Source organism: Eurosta solidaginis, chromosome 2 (genome assembly GCF_040869045.1).
Source record: "Eurosta solidaginis isolate ZX-2024a chromosome 2, ASM4086904v1, whole genome shotgun sequence".
NCBI classification, from domain to species: Eukaryota; Metazoa; Arthropoda; class Insecta; order Diptera; family Tephritidae; genus Eurosta; species Eurosta solidaginis.
In genome coordinates, this window is record NC_090320.1 from 11,649,347 (window position 1) to 11,676,736 (window position 27,390).

At 34.8% G+C, this 27,390-nt stretch overlaps 1 protein-coding gene across 22 annotated transcripts in view; it reads right to left on the reverse strand.

Annotated features, from left to right (window-relative positions):
* Nckx30C (solute carrier family 24 member Nckx30C) overlaps positions 1–27,390 on the reverse strand; it is an 849,440-nt gene that overhangs the window by 434 nt on the left and 821,616 nt on the right. For 18 of the 22 annotated variants that reach the window (XM_067764396.1, XM_067764400.1, XM_067764398.1 and 15 more), the window contains one exon: positions 12,117–22,598. In XM_067764396.1, coding sequence (XP_067620497.1) covers positions 22,358–22,598 — 241 coding nt within the window. In that variant the 3' untranslated portion in view covers positions 12,117–22,357. Of the gene's footprint in view, positions 1–55; positions 201–264; positions 598–652; positions 950–12,116; positions 22,599–22,648; positions 23,251–27,390 lie in introns of those variants that run through there. The other 4 variants (XM_067764411.1, XM_067764410.1, XR_010949321.1 and 1 more) reach the window with 3 other exon arrangements.

Here is a 27,390-nt window from a genome sequence, read left to right on the forward strand (position 1 = left end):
AGTTTTGTGTGCGATTTTATTTTCTGGGAAATTTCAGTGCATTAAACACACTTACCTATCAAAAACATGTTGCGGCTACCATTTTCAAAATTTCTCTTCATCACTCTCCGTACTGCAGAGGAGCTCCAGATAAATGCATCGTGCCTTGCTCCTGGGAATTTAGCATTGACATTCAATATCTTTAGGTTGGGGTCACAAATCTGTATATAAAATAATATTATAATCAAAAAAGTACAATACATTTCTTTGAATTATTGCTTTTACCATTTGTACATTTATTGAATGGTATCCATGGTGATTTACATATGCCTCTTCATGATTTCTGGGGCTCATGATGGACACATGAGTGCAATCAATAGCCCCAATAGTACCTCCCACAAATGGTGCAGGTGACGCAGAAAAAACTTCTTTCGCAGCTTGCCGCTCTATTTGAGTCATTGGAAACTTTACTTTATCGAAAAACAAAGAATGGTTGATAGCATTTGTTACGCGATGTATACAGCGGCTTACAGACGACTGGCTCATTGATATGCCCCATTGTTCTCCAACGGGCCGTTGATAACAACCAGTTGCGAAGAAGCGTAAAGCAGTTAGAACCTGAAATTTTTATAATAGTGTTCAATTGAAAATTATATGAAATTCCATGATTTACCTGTTTCTCTGTTGATATCGCTGTTATTCTTGTACCTCTTAATTGACCATCAAGTTGAGAAATAATATCATGAGCCAAGTCTGGGGTTAGTCGGTACAGCTTTCGAAACTCCGTTGCATTCAGGTGGAATGGGTTATCTACTTCCCTAAGAAGGCGTCTGTCCACTGGCGATGGCCTCAGTAACTCTTCATCTTGTGATAAAACGTACGCCAAGTACTCAAATGCCATTTGATTTATAAATAAAGCAGCTTTTCGTGTTTGAAGGTATTTAATTAAAGCTCCGATTTTCTTTTTTAACTAAAATTGTCAGAAATGTGAATTTCGTGATTTTTAACGCAGCCAATTCACTTGCCGTTTATTTAACAACACAGCTGATTGTCGATTAACGAATATCGATACAAAATAGTTACTGAATAACGAAATCGTTATAGTTATCGATTCGCAAATAAAGCGATGGCAAATATCGTTAAAAAAGTTAGTGAATTCCACTACTGGTCCACTTTTATAACGATATTCCGAAAAGGCGTCCACCTATAGAACTAAGGCCCATTTCCTCTTAAAATACTCTTTAATACCTGCCATTTGATACGCATGTCATACAATCACATTCCAAGGTTACCCTAGGTTCTTTTTACAACATGGTGATTTTCCCTTACTTTGTCTCCACAGCTCTCAACTGAGTATATAATGTTCGGTTACATCCGAACTTAGCCTTCCTTACTTGTTTTTTACTCAATTACAAAAATAAAGTGCACTAGACAGAAAAAAATATTTAAACAGATAACTTGATAAGCAGGCTAACGTGAATAGCCAATATATTTTTTTTTCTCCTTGCGGACGGGACCGCGGGTAAAGGCTAGTATATTTATAAAGAAAAAAAGAACTCACGCGGAAAGAGCAGCGCAGGCTGTTCCACTTGGCAGATACCTCAAATCGCGACATCTTTAAAATATCCGCCACATCTTGCCATTGAGCCTCCCTCAAATTCCGGTTCCTGTATTGAGGCGAAAGAAAATTCCAGGTCCCCTCCCTGACCTCTACTTCCTGCAATAGCCTCTCCGTTTGCTCGGCTGTCCATTTTGCAGTCAGTTTCAGAATAGGTATCAACCCTAATTGGTAACCCCACTGAAAAATGTCCCTATTGTAATGCGGAGTGAAATACCTTTCGTTTGATACCCATATCGGCATATCTCATGAAATCTTTTTTATTTCGAATAGGTGGCAACCCTACTCAAAAATGTCCCTATTTTAATGCGGAGTGAAATACCTTTCGTTTGATACCCACATCGGCATATCTGATGCAGTTTTTTTAAATTTCGAATTAGTGGCAACCCTAAATGGCAACCCTACTCAAAAATTTCCCTATTGTAATGCGGAGTGAAATATCTTTCGTTTGATACCCATATCGGCATATCGCATGCAATTTTTTTTAATTTCGAATAGGTGGCAACCCTAAAGGCAACCCTACTCAAAAATGTCCCTATTGTAATGCGGAGTGAAATACCTTTCGTTTGATACCCCCCATATCGGCATATCTCATGCAATTTTTTTAAATTTCGAATAGGTGGCAACTCTAAATGGCAACCCTACTCAAAAATGTCCCTATTCTAATGCGGACTGAAATACCTTTCGTTTGATACCCATATCGGCATATCTCATACAATTGTTTTAAATTTCGAATAGGTGGCAACCCTAAATGACAACCCTACTCAAAAATGTCCCTATTGTAATGCGGAGTGAAATACCTTTCATTTGATACCCATATCGGTATATGTCATGACATTTTTTTAAATTTCGAATAGGTGGCAACCTTGTGAGACATTCTGAGTGGCAACACCTAAGTAGAAAGTCTTAGAAGGTGATACATTATCTCTGTGCCAAATTTCATTTAAATCGGTTGAGCCGTTCCCGAGATCGTTCGGCTATATAAACAAACAAGAATTGCTCGTTTAATGAGAGATTTGCCAGCATGTTGGCAAATCTTTTTTGTGTGTCAAACGTTTCCAACAGCGCTGGCAAATTGAAATTTGGTCATTTTCACTTGGATGCCATTTTGTCTGACAGTGAGCTGTCAAACCTGACTGCAAACTCAACTGACACTATTTGGCAGCCCGTTTTCATTATTTTGCCAACATTTGACGACATATATGCCATAATGAAAACGAGGCTTCGTAATCAGTTGTAAGATTTTGACGCGTTTGACAACTACACTAACACAAAGTTGTTAGACGAGACAACTAAACTGACATTTTTTTTGACAGATTGAGTTGTAATCTGTAATAGCAAATTGCGAAATTTCAACCAAACCAGAGTTGAGTTGTAAACGGTAATAAGGGCATTACTTTTAAAAAATAATCGCATTGATATCCCCAAGCTACTTCGTAAAAAGGTTTTATTTAACATACATGAGGGCCATATGGCCGTGCAGCGCTGTCAAAGTCTAGCTAAAGAATCAGTGTTTTGGCCTACCATAAATAATGACATCTTAAACGTAGTCTCTAGGCTCGAGCTTTGCATGAAATACAGAGTAGAAAATCTAAAACAAGAATTGATGAACCATGAGGTACCAGATATACCATGGTACAAATTAGGCTGTGATTTATTTGAGTTCAACAAAAGAACGTATGTACTGGTCGTAGACTACTATTCAAAGTATATTTAAATTGAACTTCTTAACTCGGGTTTCTCAAGCTTGGCAGTAGGGTCCGCCATTCAATTCTGTTGATTTTAAAAAATTTTGTGTCGAATGGAAAATTCAACATACAACTTCCAGCCCATATCTACCTAGGTCGAATGGCCTGGCCGAGAGGTCAATTCAAACCATTAAGAAAATGTTACATAAATGTCTAGATGAAAAAACCGATCCATACACAGCACTTTTAGATTACAGAACAACCCCGAAAAATAGCATGCCAAGCCCAAGCGAGTTACTCATGTCTCGAAGACTGAGAACTAAAATACCATCAATGACACAAAATTTTGAAGCAAGGCTAAATCGGCGTATAGAATGGAAATCGAAAAACCAAGTCAAAAATCAGAACTCTTAAGCCACTTAATGAAAAGGAGAAAATTATGTATAAGAAATCTCCCACTTCTGTTTGATATCCAGGTGTAATAATTAAAAAATGTCCATTTAGTTCAAGATACTGAAGGCGGTTTATATAGAAGAAGCCGAGAACATATTCTCAAAATACCTTTAAAAGAAGAAAATGTAAATGAAAATTGCGCAATAAGTGATGATATTGCAAAAGACCGGAATGTAATAAATTACCATACACATCTAAATGAAAAGACAAAAATCCAAGAAAACAAAACTGTAGAAAATAAAAATATGAATTTTGAAAATACTAGTATAGCTAACCAAACTCAAAAAGGAAGAAAAGTTAAACCACCAAACAAACTGAACTTGTAAAGCATAATATTTCAAATTGTATTGATACATATTTTATAAAGGAAAGATGTTGTATATGCATACCCATACTATTTATAACAACACAGCTTGTACATTCATAAGTGAACTAGGCAACCCTAGTTCAGTTATGCATTAGAAAACACATCTCTATGTACAATGACTACCCTTCAAAAAACGCGAGTACTCTATAAATAATGTAAGGAATACTCCTTTGGGAGTATAGGACTGCTCCAAATCTAATCTGTATTCATACAAAAAATGTGCTCCAATTAACATTGCGATCTCCTAGGAGAGGTGTAGGTGATCCACTCTCGCTTTGTTTGTGAGTATTCCATACAGTACATACGTGAGAGTACTTTCCAAAGTACTTTCACTGTAGTACTCCATGGAGGACCCACAGCGGATCATATACCAAAGTACTAAAGAGGAACTGTGTCGGAAAGAATTATCGAAGTGAATTTAATATAAAATGAAAGTAAATGAAGAGGGGCAATACAAGTTTTATATTTTATACTATGAATATTCTTATGTTATTTAGCATTTGCGTGAATAAAGAAACTAATATTTCTCTATACATACAATAGTATGTATACATAAAACCAGTGCGCTGTTGCATTTTATTAGAGTTGCCAAAGTAAAATTTTATTATTAGTTATTTGCATGCAATATTTTACTTTTGGCAACTCTGTTCGATCGTCATCGTGTCGTGATCACTGTCGTTAAAAAACGAGCTATGATCGGCTGATGGTGGTCCGCAAACGCATTGCAAAGGAGTATTGTTAGAGTACTCCAACATGAAGAAAATGGAACACGTAATCCAACAATTTTTGCAGGGTAATCATTAAATAAAGCACGAGGTTGAAGTCAAGACGTAGTTATAACACAGGTCAAAAAGAACATGTCGATGTCGAAGTCCTTGGACGTATTTGCCCCGCAAAAGTATCTAACACATACTTGAAATCATCCTTATTAAGTCGAAAGTTTTTTTTGAACCTAAATAAGAAAATAAGTCATTAAACTTTACCACTTTTAAGTTCGATTTCTTACAATTCGTCACTCATCTCAAATGGATTACACAAATCTCGCAATATTTGCCTTTCCATCCTCGCCTGGCCATTTTCGTATGCGTTGCTTTCCAACTCCACAAATAATGCCGCGGCTATTGATTCCATTATAATAGACAGCTATAATTTGTGTCTGTTCGTTGGGTCCAGTTATACGCCAAAGCAAGCTGCCGAAGTAAAGGAAGGTGAAGCGAAAACATAAATAATCCTAGCGGAAAGAATAAATAAATCTTCATAAAGTATTTTAGGCCAGTGCAATGGAATTAGCATCCATAGAATTCAGAAAATGTCAACTATATTCGTGCAGGAATCCGTTTTAACAAAACTTGGTGGCCATGGCAGGGAATTGGCCAAAACAACGACAAAAACACACTTACAATTATGAAAGCACTTCACTCAAAAAAATATAACACTGCGACAATATATTCTATCGCTTTTTGTTTGTACAAAATGGCGTGGATAATAAAATATAAATGCTTTTCAGTGTTTTTACCAAATTTTCTTTAATTTATTTTGTTCCAATGTTCACACATTCCATACAAACAGCTGATTTCGAAAAGTCATTTGCTCTTCCTCTTCTCGTTACGATTCCGTCGTAATGCAGAATACCCAACTTCGATTAAAGCGGAGCGTAGAACGGGAACATAATCGAAATGCAGAATATAGCTGGAGTCATTGATGCCGTATGTCGTATCACTGTATCCGTATTCCTAACGTAATCAGCTGTTTATCGTTACGACGGTAAACCAAAACCCAATTGGTTGGCTACGATACGGTTACGACTTTAGCGGCACCAATAATCGATTGCATTGATTCTCATAAGGTTGGTCGAATCAGCTGTTAAAAGGTTACCGATAAAGCACCAATGTCTCCAGCTTAAGGGTGATTATTACATATCAATTTTTATGATGCATCCTTTTCTTATTGTATTGCTTCATAGAACACGAATTGTCACCAATCAACGAAGCAAAATGCAACTCTGAAGTGAAAAACGTGTCAAAAGACCGATTCTAGCAAACATATAGCTGTTGAATCTGTATATTTTATATTTTAAATTGGACACAACAAAATCACACATATTCACATACCATAGAAAATGTGTATATCACACTTTACCATTTAAAGCCCTAACATTTAGCAGTTTTTCATATAGATGGGTTTAACACAAGCTTATGCATTATGAGTAGATTGCACGTATTTTTATGGAGAACGATAGAACACACACAATGACACTGGCGCCATCTGATATTGAAAAGTAGCCAACTCCCAAATTTTGTTGCAAGCAAATTATAACAAGAATTTGACATTTGCTGTTGGCACACTTTGCAAGTGAAATTATGTTTCCCACTGGTTGGTGAATTTTCTAACATTTTTCGCAATTAAAAACTGCAATATAACATTCGAATACAACACAAAATATGTTAGCAAGTATTTTTGCTGTATAGGGAGAATATTTATAACATTGCTTCGCAAAATTTTGTATGTGAACGGGCAAGACGTAAAAAACTTCAATTGCCAAGTCTGAAGTTCCTTCATATGGTAACGAATTTCCAACCTTCAGCTAAGTTCGAATCACTAAACTGTTGAATAAATAACACCACTATTCAGTAATGCAAAATGGTCTTTATTAAAGTACTTCACAATAAATAACTCACTATTGCTCTACAGATAGCGTGCTTAATCAAAACTGATTCTAGCGCCTCTACTGTTGATGCCTTTTATACTCTTTGATTTCCTCGTTGCAGCTTCTAAGCGCTTCTGTTCTAGAATCTACTAGTTGGTTATCTGCTATAATTATAACTACAGATGTACGTGTATAGCTCTCATATGCGCGTGTGTTTGTGAGCGACACTTCCACAATTATAATTGCATATCTCAGATAAGATATCTGTGTGTGATATGATATGTGTAGACATAATGATTGAATTATTGATGTGCGTACAGTCACTCCTTAGCATCGGCTTAGATATGGCAATACCCCTTAGTGTTGCTAATATTCGTAACACTGCCCTCCACCTAAGTCTGATCGTCCCGATCAGACAAATCTCTCGATCTAAACGCCGCTAGCATCTCCAAATGTACCACTCTTCTACTTCGTGGTTTCCCTATGGTAGATGGTGTCACTGATATTCTTTCCAACTGCACCGAAATTTGGATGGAACACCTTTCCGCCGGTGAAGGTTGTATAACAGTACCAAATCTCCCTCCAAGAAACCTTCCGAATTATTGTTCTCATCGTACCTGCGCTTCATCTTACTACTCATTATCCTTGATCGTTCCCTCGCACTCTGTTGTTTTGCCAATGAACTACTTTGTAGAGCTTGCTGTTGACGGATTGGCTTCACATACTCAGTATCGTTCCGACGTTTCCCAACAGAAGTGGGCGCTGGCTTGAAACCACCCTTGCATTCTTTCTGGAAAATTCTTTCAGTCCTTTTAGTGCGTCCATTAGGTTTTGTCAATGCCAGTGTTTCTCTCGCAGGTACTTTTGATTTCGCTTTATTTGGCCCATTCCATCCATCAACCTTTGCTCGATCTACTTTCCTTGACTTTCGTGGTCTCTGTCGAATCTCCTCCACCAGCACTCGCTAACTGCTGAACCCTTTTTCCAAACTGAAGTTAAGTGGCACATCCTGGTGCTCATAACGCATCATCATAACGCATCACCCCTCTCTGCATATCGATCTTGATGTTCAACCAAGAAGTCCACTCCCAATATGACTTCATCAACAATCTCCGCCACAATTAATTTGTGTAGAACCATGACCTTTCCAATTAATACCTCACATACCACTTCTCCTTGGACTTGATTATACCCGCCAGTGACCGTACGCAACCTTGCTCCAGGTAACGGTTTTACTCTCCTTTTGACAAAGTCAGATCGGATTAAAGAATGAGATGCGCCCGTATCTACAGTCAGTACACGCTCCTTGCCATCCAGCTTTCCTTCGACGGCAAGACTGCTCCATTTTCATCCAATTTGCGACACAGATATCACAGGACATTCAATAGCTAGGGCAAGTTTTCGTTCTTTACATCTGACACGCTCTTGCTCATCTCCTCCAGCTTTGCGTTTACGGCCACCCACATTGTTGGAACTATTAGGAGCAAGATCGCAATGACGTGCAATGTGACCGGGCTTCCCGCATTTGATAACTCTTCCACACCGCTTTTACGATCCTTTCAGCACCTCCAATATTGCGTCTACCCACTCTGGCCTTTCTACTTCCACACGGTGTGCTTTGAAAACTGGCTTACACAGAAGCGACGCTGTTTCCTGAATCAGAGCTTGTGACACCGTTTATGCGAATGTTGGCTTTAGGTTTGCGTATGTAGCTCGCTTTGTTTCGACGTCCCGTATGCCATTTATAAAGCTCTGAATCTTTACCCTTTCAGTGTATTCCACGGGTGCGTCGGCATTCGCCAAATGTGCAAGCTTTTCGACATCTGACGCAAACTCCTGCAAAGTCTCATTAGCTTTTTGGTAGCGGTTTTGCAACTCTATTTGGTGTATCTGCTTCTTGTGTTCGCTTCCGTATGGCCTCTCTAGAGCGCTCATCAATGTTTCGTAGTTGTTCCGCTCTCCATCGGGAATAGTGCAGCAACTTTATCTTCAGCACTCCAGTTGTTCACTGCTGCGGTCTTCTCAAACTTAATCTTAAACACCTGGAAAGGAACAGAGCCGTCAAAAGATGGAGTTTTTACCTTCGTATTGCTTGCTGAAACAGCCCGCCGATTTAGTGGCAACTCCTGTATACGACCTCTCAAAGCATCCACCTCGGCCTAGATTTTTTCCTCAAACTGCATTATTTTCTCGTCCATGCGCGCTTCGTGTTTTGATGATATACGCGCCTCTTGCGCTTCGAGTTTTACTGTTATGCGTGTCTCTTGTTCTTTCAGTTGTGCTTCCATATTTGATGCAATCTGTGTCGACATTTCTGAAATGCGTGCCTCCTGTGCTTCCATCTTGGATGTTAAACGTGTCTCCTGCGATTCCAGGTGAGATGCCACTGTCGATGTTTGAGCAGTTATTGCAGCCAATATCATGTTCAAGTCTGTGCTCGTAACTGTCTGCGATGTTTTATTTTTCTCTTCAATTTTGGTTGTCTCCTCACCATCAAAATGAAAGTCGTACTCCTCCACGTCAATTGCTTCTAATTTCATTGCCTCTCGTAGTCGTACCTGAAGTTCGAGTTTAATGCCGGTTGTATTCAATCCACGGCTCTCCAACTCCTTCTTCAGTTGCTGGATCTTCAATTCACTTAACTTTGCCATGTCCTTGTTGTCCTCTGGAATTTATTCAACAATTCCTCTTCTGACACCAATTGTAACGAATTTGCAACCTTCTGCTAAGTTCGAATCACTAAACTTTTGAATAAAGAAGACCACTATTCAGTAATGCAAAATGATCTTTATTAAAGTACTTCACAATAAATAACTTTACTATTGCTCGACAGATAGCGTGCTTAATCAAAACTGATTCTAGCGCCTCTACTGTTGATGCCTTTTTGATTTCCTCGTTGCATCTTCTAGGCGCTTCTGTTCTAGAATCTACTAGTTGGTTATCTGCTATAATTATAACTACAGATGTACGTGTATGGCTCTCATATGCGCGTGTTTTTGTGAGCGACACTTCCACAATTATAATTGCATATCTCAGATAAGATATCTGCATGTGTTTGTACGTTGCTTCTCCGCTGCGTACAGTCACTGCTTAGCATCGGCTTAGAGATGGCAATACCCCTTAGTGTTGCTAATATTCGTAACAATATTTACGACGCAACACCTTGGTTGATTGTGGCGATGTTATTTGGATGCATAAGCTTGTGTTAAATGCATCTATATGAACAATGTCATTGTGCCGCGGCCTTTACTTTGTGCGCGATGATATCGAAAAAATTACTTAAGGCATAAATACGTTTTAAAACAATAACCGTGTTTTTTACACGTACCCTGCAAAAATTGTTGGATTACGTGTTCCATTTTCTTCATGTTGGAGTAGTCTAACAATACTCCTTTGCATTGCGTTTGCGGACCACCATCAGCCGATCATTGCTCGTTTTTTAACGACCGCGATCACGACACGATGACAATCGAACAGAGTTGCCAAAAGTAAAATATTGCATACAAATAACTGATAATAAAATTTTACTATGGCAACTCTGATAAAATGCAACTGGTTTTATGTATACATACTATAGTACAGAGAAATATTAGGTCTCTATTCACGCAAATGCTAAATAACATAAGAATATTCGTAGTATAAAATATACAAGTTGCATTGCACCTCTCCATTTACTTTCATTTTAAATTAAATTCACTCCGATAATTCATTCCGACACAATTCCTCTTTAGTACTTTGGCATATGATCCCCTGTGGGTGCTCCATGGAGTACTACAGTGAAAGTACTTTGGAAAGTACTCTCACGTATGTACTCTATGGAATACTCAGAAACAAAGCGAGAGTTGGATCACCTACTCCTCTCCTAGGACATCGCAATGTTAATTGGAGCACATTTTTTGTATGAATATAGATTAGTTTTGGAACACTCCTATACTCCCAAAGGAGTATTCCTTACACTATTTATGGAGTAGTCGCGTTTTTTGAAGGGTATGCATATACGTCTACGTTTGTATTAAAAAACGCTTATCCTCACTTAGATAATGCTTAGAAGACCCATCTAGCGGAAACTAGCTACAGACCGAAAGCAAAGACACAAACCTCTGTTTTATGTCTGTGTATAACCTATAGCTAAACCTTAGAAGGGGTGTATAACTGCAATGAAAAGCTTTTTAGCGAAAATAAATCCCATGGGAGTTAGCATAAATTGTGAGCCCCACCAATCTGTTGGAAAACGTAAATAGCATCACTCTTTTAATGGGGGGAGAAGATCGATGTGAATATGTACCCCGAGGAATTCTTATAGCCTTATAGAATGTCCACGCAGCGCATCTGAATCGTAATATGCACACCCTTTCATAATTTACATCGATGTTAAATTAACAAAAGGGCTAATTAAACTTCCTTAACCCTAACGCCATAGTCGTAACCATAACCATCTCCAATGTGATCGACTAATGATGCCTTATCCTAAAAATCGAGAAAATTTCATAAAAATGAAGAAAATGCAAAAAATTACAAACATATTCCACAAAAAATAAGCCTCTTAGTTATAACGTATCCAAAATGGAACTTTATATCATATTGTGGATTCATCTAGAAGAGGGTACCTATATATTGCATAAACAAAAACATTGACATTTGGTTTGGTACAAGAGATATACACAACTTGACCCTAGTTATCGATAAACGGATTAAACCACATAATACCTTAACAATTAACGATAGAAACTTAAATCAAATCGTGCCTTAATGGCCAATTAATGGTGACTTATAACCATAAAACCATAACCAGATAAAACAGCTGATCGAATCTACCTTATGGAAATCAATGTAATCGATTAATGGTGCTATACCATAACGCTAACGCCATAACCATATCATAGACAACCAATTGGTTTTTGGTTTCTCGCCATATCCATAACCTAAAAATATTTGAGTCAGTGAATTTAATAACTGTTTATAGATTTAATTCATTGTTTTGGATACGTTATGAATAAGAGACTTATTTTTAGTGGAATATGTTTGTAATTTTTGGCGTTTTCGTCATTTCGTCAGAAATTTTCACGATTTTTAGGTTGAAGCACCATTAATCGACCACATTGGAGATGGTTATGGATATGGGTATGGTTACGACTATGGCGTTAGTGTTAAGGAAGTTTAATTGGCCCTTGAATCTGCACGTACGTAGCTTTTTAGAAATAGTTTGACAGTTGCATAGTTATCGTTTGATCAAAAATGGTTTTCAGTCACTGATCATGACGTAATACGGACCCAGACTTATATAATGAATTTTAACATACTCAGGGTGGAACGATTTAATTGGCACCTGAAATCCTGCAAATTTAAAGAGAGAATATTAAAAAATTATTTGAAACAACGCATTTTATTCAAATATTTCATTCAAAATTTAAATAGTTGTATGTACGTTGGTAATGGATTTTGTTATATGTGTGTATATAATTATAATAGTAATTATAATAATAATGTTTGCCACTTTATTTATAATTTGATTTTTTGTTTTGTTTTTTATTTTTAAAATTTTTTTATTTTAATCATTAAGTAATATGAAGTGACTAATTTTCAACAATTTTTTTGTATGCAATTCTGTTACTTTCTCTAATTTCTTTCTTCTGCCTTTCAACTAGTAAACGTTATACTTTTTTCAGTGTTGTTTTTATTTATTTATCAATCAATTTGTTTTTTACTTAAATAATTTTAAAACTCTATAACCATAACAACTTTTCGCCACTACGTACGTATGCCACGTTCATTAACCGGTACATTCATTAACCGGTACATTTGCTATCTCATTCACAAACTTTTCAGTTTCGTTATGTATTTTTTTCTGTGCTTTGTTTTATTTCTTTTTTTGTGTTTTATGTATGTGACGCGTAAACATAGTCGAATAAGATTCGACCTTAAAGTTAATAGTAGATTTTTTGTTTGTTTTGATAGATTTAGTATACCATATAAGTAACTGTCGATTAGGTGAGATTTTACAACTTTTAAAGTCAATTTATTCTAACTATTTGTATGGCTAAGGGCCTTACAGCTTCATACGATTTGGACATACGTTGCCAGCGTTAATAGTTTCAATTAAAGCATTTTCCCGGTCGCCTTGTTATATTTTTTTAAACCAACTTATTGTTTTTCCATAGAAGATAAATTGAAACGTCTGATCTATTTTGCAGTGAGGAAGCGGGAGAATACCACTTGTGATAAAACTTCCAAACTAATAAAAAAGGCTTAGAATTTTGTATGTGTTGTTGGTATTCAGAAGTCATGGACATTTACAGCAGATTTTATAGAACCGATGGGATTGCACTTTAATAGGTGAAAGCTAGAAATCTAGCACTAAAAGTCACCGTAGTTGCAGCTGGACTGCTGCAGGTTTATTCTTGTTTCTTGTGTTTTAACTTTGGAAATCTGTGCCTAGGGTCAGCTTTTATCTTTTGTTATTTGTATGAACTATATGTTTGAAAAAAAAATAAATAAATAAATATTAAGTTTACAACTTTATGCTTTTACTGCAGAAGGAATCATGTGTGCTTTACCTTTGTTCTTCGATAAGACTTCGTTCTCGTCTAAAGTCATTTTGTAAAAAAAAAAAAATTAACTATGGAGTAACACTGTCGAGGCATTGTGTACAAAACCAGGGTGATATCTTAAGGGCCAATTAAACTTCCTTCATTCCATAAACATCTCCAATGTGATCGATTAATGGTACCTTAACCTAAAAATCGTGAAAATTTCATAAAAATGAAGAAAACTCAAAAATAACAAACATATTCCACAAAAGATAAGTCTCTTAGTCATAACGTATCAAAAACAATGAATAAAATCTACCAAAAGTTATTAAATTCACTAACTCAAATATTTTTAGGTTATGGATATGGCGAGAAACCAAAAACTAATTGGTGGGCTATGGTATGGTTATGGCGTTAACGTTATGATATGGCACCAGTAATCGACTACATTGATTTCCATAAGGTCTGTTCGATCAGCTGTTTTATCTGGTTATGGTTTTATGGTTATAAGTCACCATTAATTGGCCCTTTATTCGTCAACTGCCTGACAGAATGTTCAAGCTAGCTACTTGTTAGCGTTTTGACAGGATGGAGGATGGTCAATATGGCGGCGCATACGGTCGGCCATCTTCAGCGTGTGTTAGACTGAGATGAAGGATGTGACCACGATAGCAACTTTAAAAATCAGCTCTTCCAATCGATTTGTTATTTTGACGTCTATGAAAAAGATATCACACTTGTGTTATCCACAATTAATCGATGTGTGAAAGTGTGGAAGGTTGTCATGCTTTTTGCGCCAAAAAATATGTTGCTTCAAACCCATTAGTTAATTATTGTTCTATCTGTCCTATAAGTCGTAGATATAAGTGTAAATATCGTATGAGTGAGTGAGAAGATATGTTTAATATGTGATTTTATGTTATTTAATAACTTTTCGAAGTCAGGTTTGTTTATGTTTGTTGGATTTGTGTTTGCATAGATTTTCCTTTGTTTTTATACTAAGTTTGCTATGGTAAATGTATGGAAGATTATTCTTTTTTGAATTCGATTCTTTTTGTATATTTTTTTTTTAAATAGGGCTTTACAGTAATTTAGTATCATATAGTGTCAATTAACAGAAACAAAAATGAGAAAATGCCTAATTTTACGCGTTTTTGTATTTGTTTTTTTAAATTGTTTTGTTTTCAAGTATTTAATTGTTGAAATTTTTAAGCTAAAATGAATTTCATTGTTATAAGTACTTAATAAATAGCCTAAGTTTATAAAGTATTATACGTATATGTTTTTTAAGTTATAATTTTTCATACAATGTTATGAGAATTTTTTTTTAGATATTCGGTTCACTGAAAATTAATAATTTTTTGTTAGTTTTAAGTTAAAATATGTTTTAGTTTACAAACTGCGTCTAATTATAAAGTTTGGTATAATTTAGTTTGGTTGGTTTTAGTTAATATTATAAATTATTGCTTTTTCTTATAAATTATCAATGAATATAGAGAGTGAGAAACTTTATAATCTAACCACTGGTATTTTTCTCTGCATTTTTCGAATTGAGTTAGTTTTTTGCATTTTTATTGGCTATAAACAAGTATAATGGCTGTTTCCGCATCGTTTAGTCATAAATACCTATAGATTTTTTTTATAACTTTAAATACTATCTGCATGCGTTGCTGCAGTAATTTAATGTTTCTATTTTAATTTATTTTCTCGCTTTGTTTAAATTTTTTCTCATACAAATTTACTAACCTGCTAAATTGTTAACAATTATTTTTTGTGTATTATCTATATTTTTTACTTATCATTGTTTTTCTTTTTTAGAACAAAAATTACGAAAATAGAAATATTTAGGAAATATATAGGGACTGAAGAAATATAAGAGATGTGCGTTTCTGGAATGAGATATGAAATTCGAATATAAACATAATAATTGTATAATATATGTACGGATTGAAACATATAAGACGGTATTTAGGAAAGACAGGAAAAACTCTACGTTACTTATGATCCTTTGGGCTTAGAGAAACCGCAATCGGTTATAGCAAATATACAAGCTAAAACTAAACTGAAAACTAGCCTATTTAAAAAAAAAGTAACAAACTCCTTATTTTCTATGAAACTCTAGACATCATTGGAAGGTATTGTCAGAAATTATTTTCATTTACATATTACAACTTTTAACTTTTGCATTGCCAGAAATCTCGTAATTTAAAATTTTTGATGACTACGCAATGAAGAACTGAATACAAAATTTCGAACGTTGGATAAATTACAATTCTTACTCGAATTTTCGGTGTTGTTTATCATTTGAGACGAAATTGGACATAGTGCACTTAAAACACAATTTTCACTGGTGACCTTCACTATCGCTGTAGGTTTTCATTGCCACAAAGATTTTAGTGATAGGCAAGCGATTTAATTATAATTAATAGCAAGTAATAAGCTAATATAAACTGTTCTCGATAAGAGTCCTAATATCACTTAGGGCTGTTTTCATCATCTTCAGTTAGACACTTATCTACAAGTTATCGAAATTTTCGTTTTCTCCATGCTAACTGAAGCTTCATGTCTAAGCTCAAGGAAAAAGTGTAAACAAGGGTCAGCTGTTTGGAAAGTTTCGCGTATTTACAATAGATTTTTGGGTTTTATTCAAGAAAATATTTACATGTAGCGAGGGGGATTGGTCACCTTGTTTTAGTGAAAACGAGAATGTCAAATGAAGCTATTTGATTGATCGCTATACGCCAGATAAAATCTAACTTGACTGGAGATGGTGAAACCGACTCTTAAGGGCTAATTAAACTTCCGTAACCCTAACGCCATAATCTTAACCATACCCGTATCCATAACCATCTCCAATGTGATCGATTAATGGTGCCTTAACCTAAAAATCGTGAAAATTTCATAAAAATGAAGAAAAGGTAAGAAAAATACAAACATATTCCACAAAAAATAAGACTCTTAGTTATAACGTATCCGAAATAATGAATAAAATCTGCAAAAGTTATTAAATTCACCAACTCAAATATTTTTAGGTTATGGATATGGCGAGAAACCAAAAAAAAAATTGGTGGGATATGGTACGGTTATGGCGTTAGCGTTATGGTATGGCACCATTAATCGATTACATTGATTTCCATAAGGTAGGTTCGATCAGCTGTTTCATCTGTTTATGGTTATATGGTTATAAGTCACCATTAATTGGACCTTTAAAAATGGTTATGGATGTGCAAAACTTTTAGTGGTAGTGCAATTTTTCAGTGATAGTTTAAAGTGCATTTTAGTGGCAGTGCTAAAGTGCCCGACCCTGTATGAGACTAAACGTTTTCTCAAAAGTTAATTTTCAACTTGTTCACTATTTAAAAAACATTTGCAATGGGCATTTCGATCACTGGTCGGAAAATATTTTGTTTTGAGTCGTTTCGTGTCCAGTCTTCATAATAAAGCAATCGGCTTTTTACAATTATACAAATATAGCTTGATTTGTTGAATGAAAAATTTGCATAATCAAATATGCAAACTTGTTTTATAAGTTGGATGAGCGCAATACCATCCACACATACTTAATTTTTCTGTGGTAAATAAATGTGTTCTCATATTCATTTCTCTCTCTCTCTCCAATTTATTTCTTTGCGGTAATGTTGGCGAAGACTTAGAGAAAATAAGTTTTCGCAATTTGAAAAGTAGGAAAAATCCCATATTAGGAGCGTGTCTTTTAGTTTGAGAAAGCTAGTTATGGTTACTTGTCTACATATGAAGAACTTACGTCTGAAATTTTTGTATAAGGTTAGTTCTCAAATTCAGAATGAAAAAAAATGTTCACATGGTAGGAACTATGATTCAACATAAATGATTTAAGAACCATATGAAGATCTGAAGAAAGCCAAAACATCCATGTTAAATGACACCAAGAAATGTTTAAAAAAATGTTGGCAATTTGTGGGAAAAACTAAGAATATATTCGCTTAAATCTTCTCGGCAGTATATCGTGCCATGTATTTTCTTATGTTTACATTAGCTGTGCATACAGCCCCATATTCACAGTAGTGTTGAAATAATTAATAGTGAAATACCGACCATCACTAGACGTCTCACAGTGTCTCATATCTATATTAACACCTGATGCAGGTTTTTCAATTAGAAGAACATTTTTCTAAGCGGGGTGGCCCTCGGCAGTGTTTGGCAAGCACTCCGAGTGTATTTCTGCCATGAAAAGCTCTCAGTGAAAACTCATCTGCCTCGCAGATGCCGTTCGGTGTTGGCATAACATATAGGTCCCGTCCCGCCAATTTGTAGGAAAATGAAAAACAAAAACTCTTCGGAGGTTATCGTGCCTTACATATATTTTTTTATTGTAGGTAGCTGTACGTGTTTTCGCAATTGACTTACAAATGTGGAAGCTACCTTTCAAATTGTTGACTAATCACCAACAAGACTGCCTGTTGAAGTGGGAGTGGCACAACTCGCCGATCAATTTGTCAAACTGTCAAAACCGCTTTCTAAAAAAAGCAATAACCAAGTCAAATCCATACCAGGTAGTAGCAAAGCGAATTCAACCAATTCGCCGTGCAGAAGAATGTCAATTCAAAAGAAAATTTTAATTGATTTCGATTAACTGACATAATAAAGTACAAGGCGCTGTTTGGAAAATAATCAAGAAAAAGCAATCAGCTGTTGGTAAAAGAACGCCTGAATTCGCCTATACAATAAGTGAACTTATAGCAAAAACAAAGTTAACAGAGCCAAAAAATGTTCAGCTGATGAAGATATCGTTCTGACAGAGTTGAAGGCGGGATTTTAATATTATGCCAGATGCACTAACGTGACCCAGAAGATAAAACAAAAGTAGCACGTGGCAATCAGTTGTTTTTTATTTTCAAATAAAACGGATGTTACTATAGATGCCAAGAATTGTAGCCGGTGGTTTGGCTGTCTGCTTAATTTGTCGAAGGCAAAAATAAAACAGGCACTTTAGAAAACAAAACAGCATTCGCAGGCCTAGCCATCAAGTTTGCTCACACGCGCCCACAAAGCAGTCTTGCTACCTCGATCATATAGCTAGCTCCCGTCGTATAGTAATCTAAAATAGTTTTAGTCCGTAGTTGCTCTATTTTTTAGTATCTTTAAGGTATATGAATAAGCTTTTAGTGGTTAAAAAAGCTTTAAAGAAAATAATTTTGCTTAGTAAATTTGTAAACTGTAGAATTTAAGGCTGCGCTTAAAGGTGCTAAGGGTTAAATATGTAGCTCATTTCTTCCTGGAAAGATATTGATCTGAATTTAGTATTATTTTTGCAAAATTGATTTTGAAAGCTCATAATATTTAGTATACATACAAATACAAGAAAGATTAATGCTTTTCAAATGCTGTGGTAAGACAATATTTTTTATAAGAAAATTATAATACAAAAGTACGTACATTTATCAATTATAGCAACCCTGGAAATTGAGTTTGAAGCATTGTGAATTCATACAAGTGAAAAATCTTTCTATTCCTCCACTGCTGTACCTACCTGTAGCGACAGGGAGAACGGCTGTTGCAAGTGGCCAGAGTATGGAAAAAAGGTTTGTTTTTTGCTCGTGATTATTAAATTGAAGTGTCATGAATTTCCCATTTGTGTTTCAAATCGGCGTTTTTTTTTCAAATGTCTATACAGAAAATCAGACTACATATTAATATTATTTTCTAAACTCTAGTTAATAGATTAAATGTGAGCAGCCAGTTAAGCAAACATTTTAAAATATGAAAATAATGCAATATACCGGTCGTCTGAAAAAATGTTTGAAAAAACACTATTTAGCAAATCATTTAACTAAGTAATTAAGGTGCTGTTTACTATTGTGAACGTTTTTATCAAACACTCGCCATTTGTATGAATTCACAATGGTTTGAAGAAATAATCACTTTTAAGTATTGCGAAACTTTTTAGTGCATTTATTGTGAACAGGAAAGCACTATCGGGCACACATGAAAACTTTCAAGAATTTTCTAATGTAATTTGTTAGTGGAATTGAAGCTTTGATGTGCTCAAAACTGTTATAAAAATCACAAGCCTTTTTTCGTGTTGCAGCTTTCAAAGTTGTGAAAGCTATGTTTTTTCGACGTGTTTAATTTAAGTAAAAGTATGCGTTTTGAAAAATTTATAATTTTAATTAATGAAATATGTATGTATGTATGTATGTATGTGCGGTAATTATTCTTCATAAACCAACTGCTCTTTTACTTCTCATTTTAAAAATAGAAAACTTTACCTATGTATGTATATCGATACAATCTGAGTGACCATGGGCACGAATTTCAATAACGTAATATTTGTATTTTTCTAAACAAAGTAACAATATTTCTAGCTCGAACTTGGAGTTGGACGAGTAAATCAGTTGCGATTTTCATGAGTTTCTTACCAGTTGTAATGTTTTAGACTTATTAAGAGTGAGATGCCAATGTGAATTCTAAAATTTTTACCAGCAGTCTTCTTCATCAGGCGGCGTTAAGTATGTGAAGTCTTGCAGTACTGAGCTCGAAATATTGTCCTTTGAATAGATATAAAAACGTTTAGTTAAATAGACAAATCGACTGAGCAGTCGAAAAAATAATAGCTTGGCATACATTATAACCTCAACTGTCCTCTTATTGCCTTGAAAAGGCTGTTTGAGGTCAGCACTACTTTGGTACATAAAGCTTTTTATGTTGAGTTTGTGGCGTTATTTTCGAGTATGCTGTTTTCGATAATTATTGAGTTGTGCTTGCATGAAGTAGCGCAAAAATGTACAGATTTCTTTAGATCTCTTTTCCTTGCTTGATATATACAGCCGTGGGCTTATAATAAGTCAAATATTTAGAATGGGATTTCTTTTCGAATCTGACTTTGTTGGCATTTCGTATGAAGACTATATTTCGAAAGAGGAATCAAATTAAAAATTATCCACACGATTAATGGAATTGAAAATTTGTCTTTTAAAGGTTAAGGCGCTACGTGGGTTAATCGTTTTATCGATAACTACTGTCAAATTGTGAATATATCTTGAACTAAGCCAAATGATAAAGTTTTTGTTTTTGCAATTTATTGGTACCTAATTGGCGGCCGCCGTGGTGTGATGGTAGCATGCTCCGCCTATCACACCGAAGATCCTGGGTTCACGCCCCGGGCAAAGCAACATCAAAATTTTAGAAACAAGGTTTTTCAATTAGAAGAGAATTTTTCTAAGCGAGGTCGCCCCTCGGTAAAGACTCTCAGTGAAAACTCATCTGCCTTGCAGATGCCGTTCGGAGTCGGCATAAAACAAGTAGGTCCTGTCCCACCAATTTGTAGGAAAAATTAAAAAGGAGCACGACGCAAATTGGAAGAGAAACTCGGCCTAAGATCTCTTCGGAGGTTATCGCCCCTTACATGTATTTTTTATTTAATTGTAGATTAATCCACAATCTGATAAAAAGTTCCATCATTAACCCTTCAAGGTAAAAATGGAGATGTATCGGTATATAAATGGCCCAGCGCCTAAATTGCTCTTTTCCTCTTGAATCAATCAAGATTTTCGAAACTCTTGTTTTGCATTACAAAGCCATCTACTTGTAGATTTGTACAAAATTTCATACTAACTGCCAAAATTAACCCTTCAACTCAAAAATATGAATTTATTGGTACAAAAATTACCCAACACTTAAATTGGCTTATATTTCTTGAACGAAGCACCATTTTGCTAAACTTTTCTTTTGCATTACAAAGCCACCTACTTGTAGACCAATCTACAATTTGATTCGATGTTTTAACGCACATTAAATTAAAAAAGCTATCTGAATCATTTTTACATGAATTTAGAGTTTTGCAAGGCATTAAAGAGCGTGACAACTTTTATGGAGATTACTCCGCATATCTTATGCTACGTTTCCACCAAACCCAAACTCCGTGTTTGCCAACTCTTTTATGCAAAATATCTCTTAGCAGAAATGCAACTTTTGATTTTTGCTTTCGCATTATTGATACCGAAGTTAAAACGCGTTTTTCGGTAGCTTTCGCGATATTTTTAGACATGTTTTACCAGTCTTGCGAAACTGGCAAACACGGAGTTTGGGTTTGGTGGAAACGTAGTATTAGGTTTATGTTCGCATATTGCTCATGTGTATGTTATAAATCATATACTATGATATACATATGTATGTATGTATGATTTGTGCTTCATTAATATTCTAATATAGTAATACAATTAAATATACATACATTCTCATTTTTTTAACTACATATACTAAACGTATGTATACAGTCAAACCTGTTCGTATATAATTTTTCTAAAAAAATCATTTTTTTTTGTCAATAACAATTTACAAAAATTTGTTCTATAAAATTCAATAAACATTGTTTACAGTTTAATATTAGAGAGAATAGAGAAATAGAAGTAGGAGGAGGAGCGCATCAAAAAGAAGAGTTTTGACAATAACTTTATGTAAATGTATTTACCTAAATATATATATATATATATCTTAATATACACATAAGTATGTATGTATATATATATGTATATTTAGCTATAGCTTGTTAAAATATTTAAGTGTTGCAATTGTTTACTATATATGTATGTATGTATGCATGTATGTATGAATATAAAATAATTTATATTTTTTGTTAGTAATAGCGCTTATGCCTACAACTGTATGCACTTGTTTATATGTAGTATATTAGTATCAATGTGTGCATGAATATGTGATTATGTATGATTGCATGCAAAAGCTGGTTGGCAACGCTGTTTATTTGCTCGCCTGCTCCTCGTTTATAATGTAGTTTAAATTAAAATCTATTTCGTTTTAGCTAAATATATATTTATATTCTAGTTTTTGAAATTTTTATGTTTTTAGTTTTTAATTATTTTATCAACAATATTTTTTTAATATTTTCTTTTTTAATTAATTAATATATACTTTTTTTTATTATTCTTACAAATTTTTAATTATATAAATATATTATTTTTTTTTAATTACCTACTAATTCTATTATTATTATATTTATTTTACTACTTTTTTCTTTAGTTTTATATGTTTATATTTTTTTTAGTATATTTTATGTATATGTATGTATTTTCCTGTCACATTTTACACTGGACATTGTAGTGTGTCATATTCGAACATTAACGAAACAGCAACAAAAACGAAGTATAATAAAAACATTGTAAAACCGAGTCCTTTATTCATTCTCCAATGAAAGCAGGCAATCGACATAACAACAAAGATTAACATCATGAAGAGTATCGTTATAGAACAGACCATGCCCACAGAGTTGACCTCAACAGGTGCACCATAGATAATGCCATAGATGAGCCAGGGTATGGGCAAACTGTATAGAAATAAATATTGAAATGTTAGTTTTTATAAAATAGAGTTATATATAGGGCTATAGCAGTTTAGTAGCAAAGACAAAATTTACAAATAATGCTATTATTTTCATTTTCGTACTTAAATAACTAGATTTCCCATATAAATTGATAATCGGTAATTATGAACAAATTTTAGAGATGCCGATTAACTTTCATATATAAAGTTTAAACTCTAAATGGAAGCACGAAATAAAAGAGAATGATGAAAATTTGACAGCTAGTAACCTAGTAATTTATTTTAGATTAGGGCATGTGTAAACGTGATCTTAGTTAATTCTTTGGTACTTTTATACCAAGTTTAAATGTAACTTAAGAACAAGCTTACATATAACGAGACCATTTTGATTTTCACACTTAACTACTAAAGCCTGAAAAGGTACTTAGCTACATTAAAAGCCTCCACATACAAAATTGGGCTGAAAGGTCATGTACAGTAGATCTACCCAAAGGTTGCAGTGCTTCCAGGCCTTATAATAATAATAACTCTTAAACGGTACTTAAATAACTAGATTTTCCATGTAAGGGTTTCCCTTCGATAATCGATAATTTTGAACAAATTTAAGAGATGCCGATTTTCTCCATAGACCTAGAACAATCATTAGGTTGTCATCACTAGACGGAAGCAGCACGAAATAAAAGACAAACATGAAAATTTGACAGTTAATAATCTCGTTAGGGTTAAGGCCGAATTAATGGTGACTTATAACCATAAAGCCATAACCAGATAAAACAGCTGATCGAACCAACCTTATGGAAATCAATGTAATCGATTAATGGTGCCATAACATAACGCTAGGTAGGTTCGATCAGCTGTTTTATCTGGTTATGGCTTTATGGTTATAAGTCACCATTAATTCGCCCTTTAGATATAGGGCTATAGCAGTATAGTAGCAAAGACCGATAGTCGGTAATTATGAACAAATTTACCACCTCTAGTGTATACTCTCTAATACTAGGTTCAAACACACACCAAATTGGCAATTTATACCATTTGGGCAATTTATTACGCAATTTGTCATATAATAAATTGTAATAATAAATTGCCAATTTAAAAAAAATTGTTTCAAACTGCAAATGCAACATTGTAAAGTGTGTTTATTGAGTATATTTAAACGTCAATTACGCATGGCTGAACTATATTGTTGGCGCATCTCATCAGCTGATTTTATGTCTTTCATTTCACTGGAGTAGGGATTGTCAAAAGAAGATGGCAAACTCAAAATGAAACCAAAACATTGAACACATTTTCTTACAATGCACAAAAATTTCAAAGTGTTGTGTTTTCAGTCCATTCCATTCACCTAATATCATCACGCACATTTTGACAGTCTTAATAAAGATATGTTGTTACTGTAGAGATGAGCCAACCAGCTATCAAATTACTATTGTATAAGCTAAATAAAGTTGTATGAACACCACTCAATTTAAATCGAAATTGCCTCAATTTATTTTTCTGTTTGAACATAGTATAAATGGAAGAACGAAATAAAAGATAAACGAGAAAATTTGACAGTTAATAATCTCGTTCCTAGGGATGGGACATATGTGAACGTTTAGTTTATTTATTATGGATTTGTTGTAAGATTAGTGCAGGTGGCACTGTTCTGGTGCTATTACATCAAGTTTACATATAACGAGATTATTTGTGTACATTTAATGTAATCGATAATTAAATAGAAAGATTCGCGTGAAAAATGTTCACTTCGAAAATCAGTAATGATGAACAAATTTTAGAGACGATCCTTTTTCATAGCCCCAAAGACGATCGTCTCGTTTCTTCCCACGATCAGGGGTGGGCGCGACCTTAGCACCTCCTAAGCGGCCATTTATATACGTGTATGATGAGCGAGAGTACCATGGCGGAACAATACAAGGTGGCAGCATGGTGACATACCTACAAACATAAATAAAAGTTCCATGTACTTTGTTTTTGTAAATTGGATAGACAAATGTCAAAATCGTACAGCGCCGGAAGTTGATGTATCAAATCAAATAAAAAAAAGTTTATAATCAGCTGTCCCGTGCTGTCACCTTGTATGGTTCCGCCATGGTGAGTACAAAGACAACTTCGTCAAAATCAACGAAAACTTATTTAGCTTCGATGCTCGTACTGCAAGGAACTGTCGCACGCTTTCTTAAAACAAAGCAATAAAGAGTGCGTGTGACACATGATCACTGTACAAGCGCTGAAGTCAAACTAAATAAATAAGTTATTTTGCCGTAGTGCTCGTATATACTAACACATTCTCAATTCGGTAACCGTGTTTATGGAGTGGTGCTCGCCGTTGATATAGATCAAGGTATAACCGATTTTCTACAAGTGAGCAGTGGCGTCTTTCCCCTCGATTCACCAGTGTTGGATTATCGTTTGGGGATACTCTAAGGACTGTTTACTGGATAAATGCCGGACGATATCATCATAATTGCAAGATCATTCTGTGATTAATTGGGAACTATTTTCTTCCTGGCTAAATTTCTGGGCTGTTTTTCTAAATGTTTCCCGTATAAATTCAGGATCATTTCGGGCTCTTTTAGGGCACATTTCGGCACTATCTCTGGTATCATTTACTTATTGGTTTCGGAATAACTTCGAGTTTGTGGGTGGAGTGAGTGGACCATTTTGACATTGATTTCGGGATAAGTTGAAAACAAGTTCGGAATCAATTCGGACCAGTTTAGGATTACCTTTGAATAATTTAGGAATTGTTTTAAGGCTAACATTGGGACTGTTTTGAGAAAATTGCAGATTTACTTTTATGTTTATTTTGGGATTGTGTTCGGTATAATTGCAAGTTTATTTTCTAAATAGTTTCGGGACTGTCTTCCGATCGCTTCCGGACCAATTTCGAAAAACTTTGATTCTTTCCAGAATCATTTTAGAATTGTTTAAAGCGTAATTTCGGTAATATATGAAAACTGTTTGCAGCTCGGTACAATTTAGTGATTGTTCTCGAATATGTTTCGGGATTCTTTCAACAATCATATCGGGACAATTAATATTTTTAAATTTATCAAGAATTATAAAATATAGTAAGTCAGAATTTCAGCTAGACCAGCTCCGTGGGATGTGTGTCGGAAAATGGGGCGCAGTTTGTTTCATCCGTTTGAGTAAACGCCTTTTTATTCGCTATGTGTCATTGTGTACCGAAGAAACCATAATGTATAGTTCCAAATAAACTATTACGTGATACCGTATTTCGTCCAACTGTGCGTGACGTTTGCAGTTGACCCATCCTACTCATTCCTGGGGCTTCTTGTATGCTGTTCCACCGCGTTCCACTAACAGGTATCTTCGGAATTAAACTGACGTATTTAACACCTCAACCTTATGAATTGCAGAATTCTTTGCTACAAAATAGCAAAGTAGTGTGTGGATATAAAACCCTATATTAAAAATACAGCCTTTGACCGGTTTACACCAGGTTTGTACCAACCGCTAAAGATTATTTGTAGTGACTTCTTAAAAGCATTACTTCTACAATGGCAAGCTTTTGAAGTGACAGCAGAAAGTTCAAGTGATGTACAAGGTGAGAATTAAATGAATTTTTTGCAAAATCACACTCCCAAATGCTATATATCAAGTGTTTACTGAGATATCTCATTGAAAATATTTCTACGTAGGTAGCAAAGCGTATAAAAAACTTTTCAATGGGAAAATGCATACTGCAATAAAAAACAAAAAACGCAAATACAAAAAGCCGCCTCAAATCATGGAACTAATTACACCATCAAGTGGACGGCAAATATGCCAAAGAGTAGTGTATGCCAGTGCTCCAGAATAACACTCACTCCTCTGCGCCCTTTGTGGCTGTTTACTTGCGTTCGTAGCTGATTGCTGCCTCATCCGTTTACATTGCCGTTGTTGTTGCGTATAATTTATTTACTACCGGCATATTGATAAGTCGAAATTGCTAATATCCGCCACATAAGTTTTCTTAAGAATGATTTTCCTTCCTCTCTGAGCAAGAAAAATACCCAGAATTGATGAAAAATGATTATGCTCAAGCGAGAGAACACAAATAATTTATCGACTTATTTTGTTTTTTTTTTTTTTTTGATTTTCCGACAGGGTGGATAAATGATGTATATTGGCACGGTTTTTCGTCATCCCTTGTCAAATTTGGTTTCGAGACAAACTGGTTTCATCAGTGTCGATTTCCGTTCTGATCTGTTGTTGTCGTTTGTCTTGTATTTATAGTTCGTAAATATTTATATGAACAGGTATTGTCAAAATTCATGCTTGTGCATATTTATGTGTATGTGCTGCGTGTTCATTCAGAACCGAGGGTGGTTTTTACTGATCGATTTGTGTGGCTGACTGATAAATACAAGACACACGACAACAACAGATCAGAACGAAAATCGACACTGATGATGGCACAACGCCGAAACCGATTTGTTTCGAAACCAAAGTTGACAAGGGATAACGGAAAATCGTTCTAATATACATCAATTAATTAATTTAATGATGTAAAAACAAAAATCAATTAGCAATAACATAAAGAGATCTCATAGATGTAATTTAAGAAATTAAGTCTACAAGACTGTAAATAAATAAATAAATAAAAATAAATAAAATAAATAAATCCCATATATACCATACAAATAAATAAAAAATACATGCAAGACGCGATAAAATCCGAAGAGATTTTAGGCCGAGCTTCTCTTCCAATTTGCGTCGTACTCCTTTTACCTTTTCCTACAAATTGGTGGGACGGGATCTACTTGTTTTATGCCGACTCCAAAGGGAAT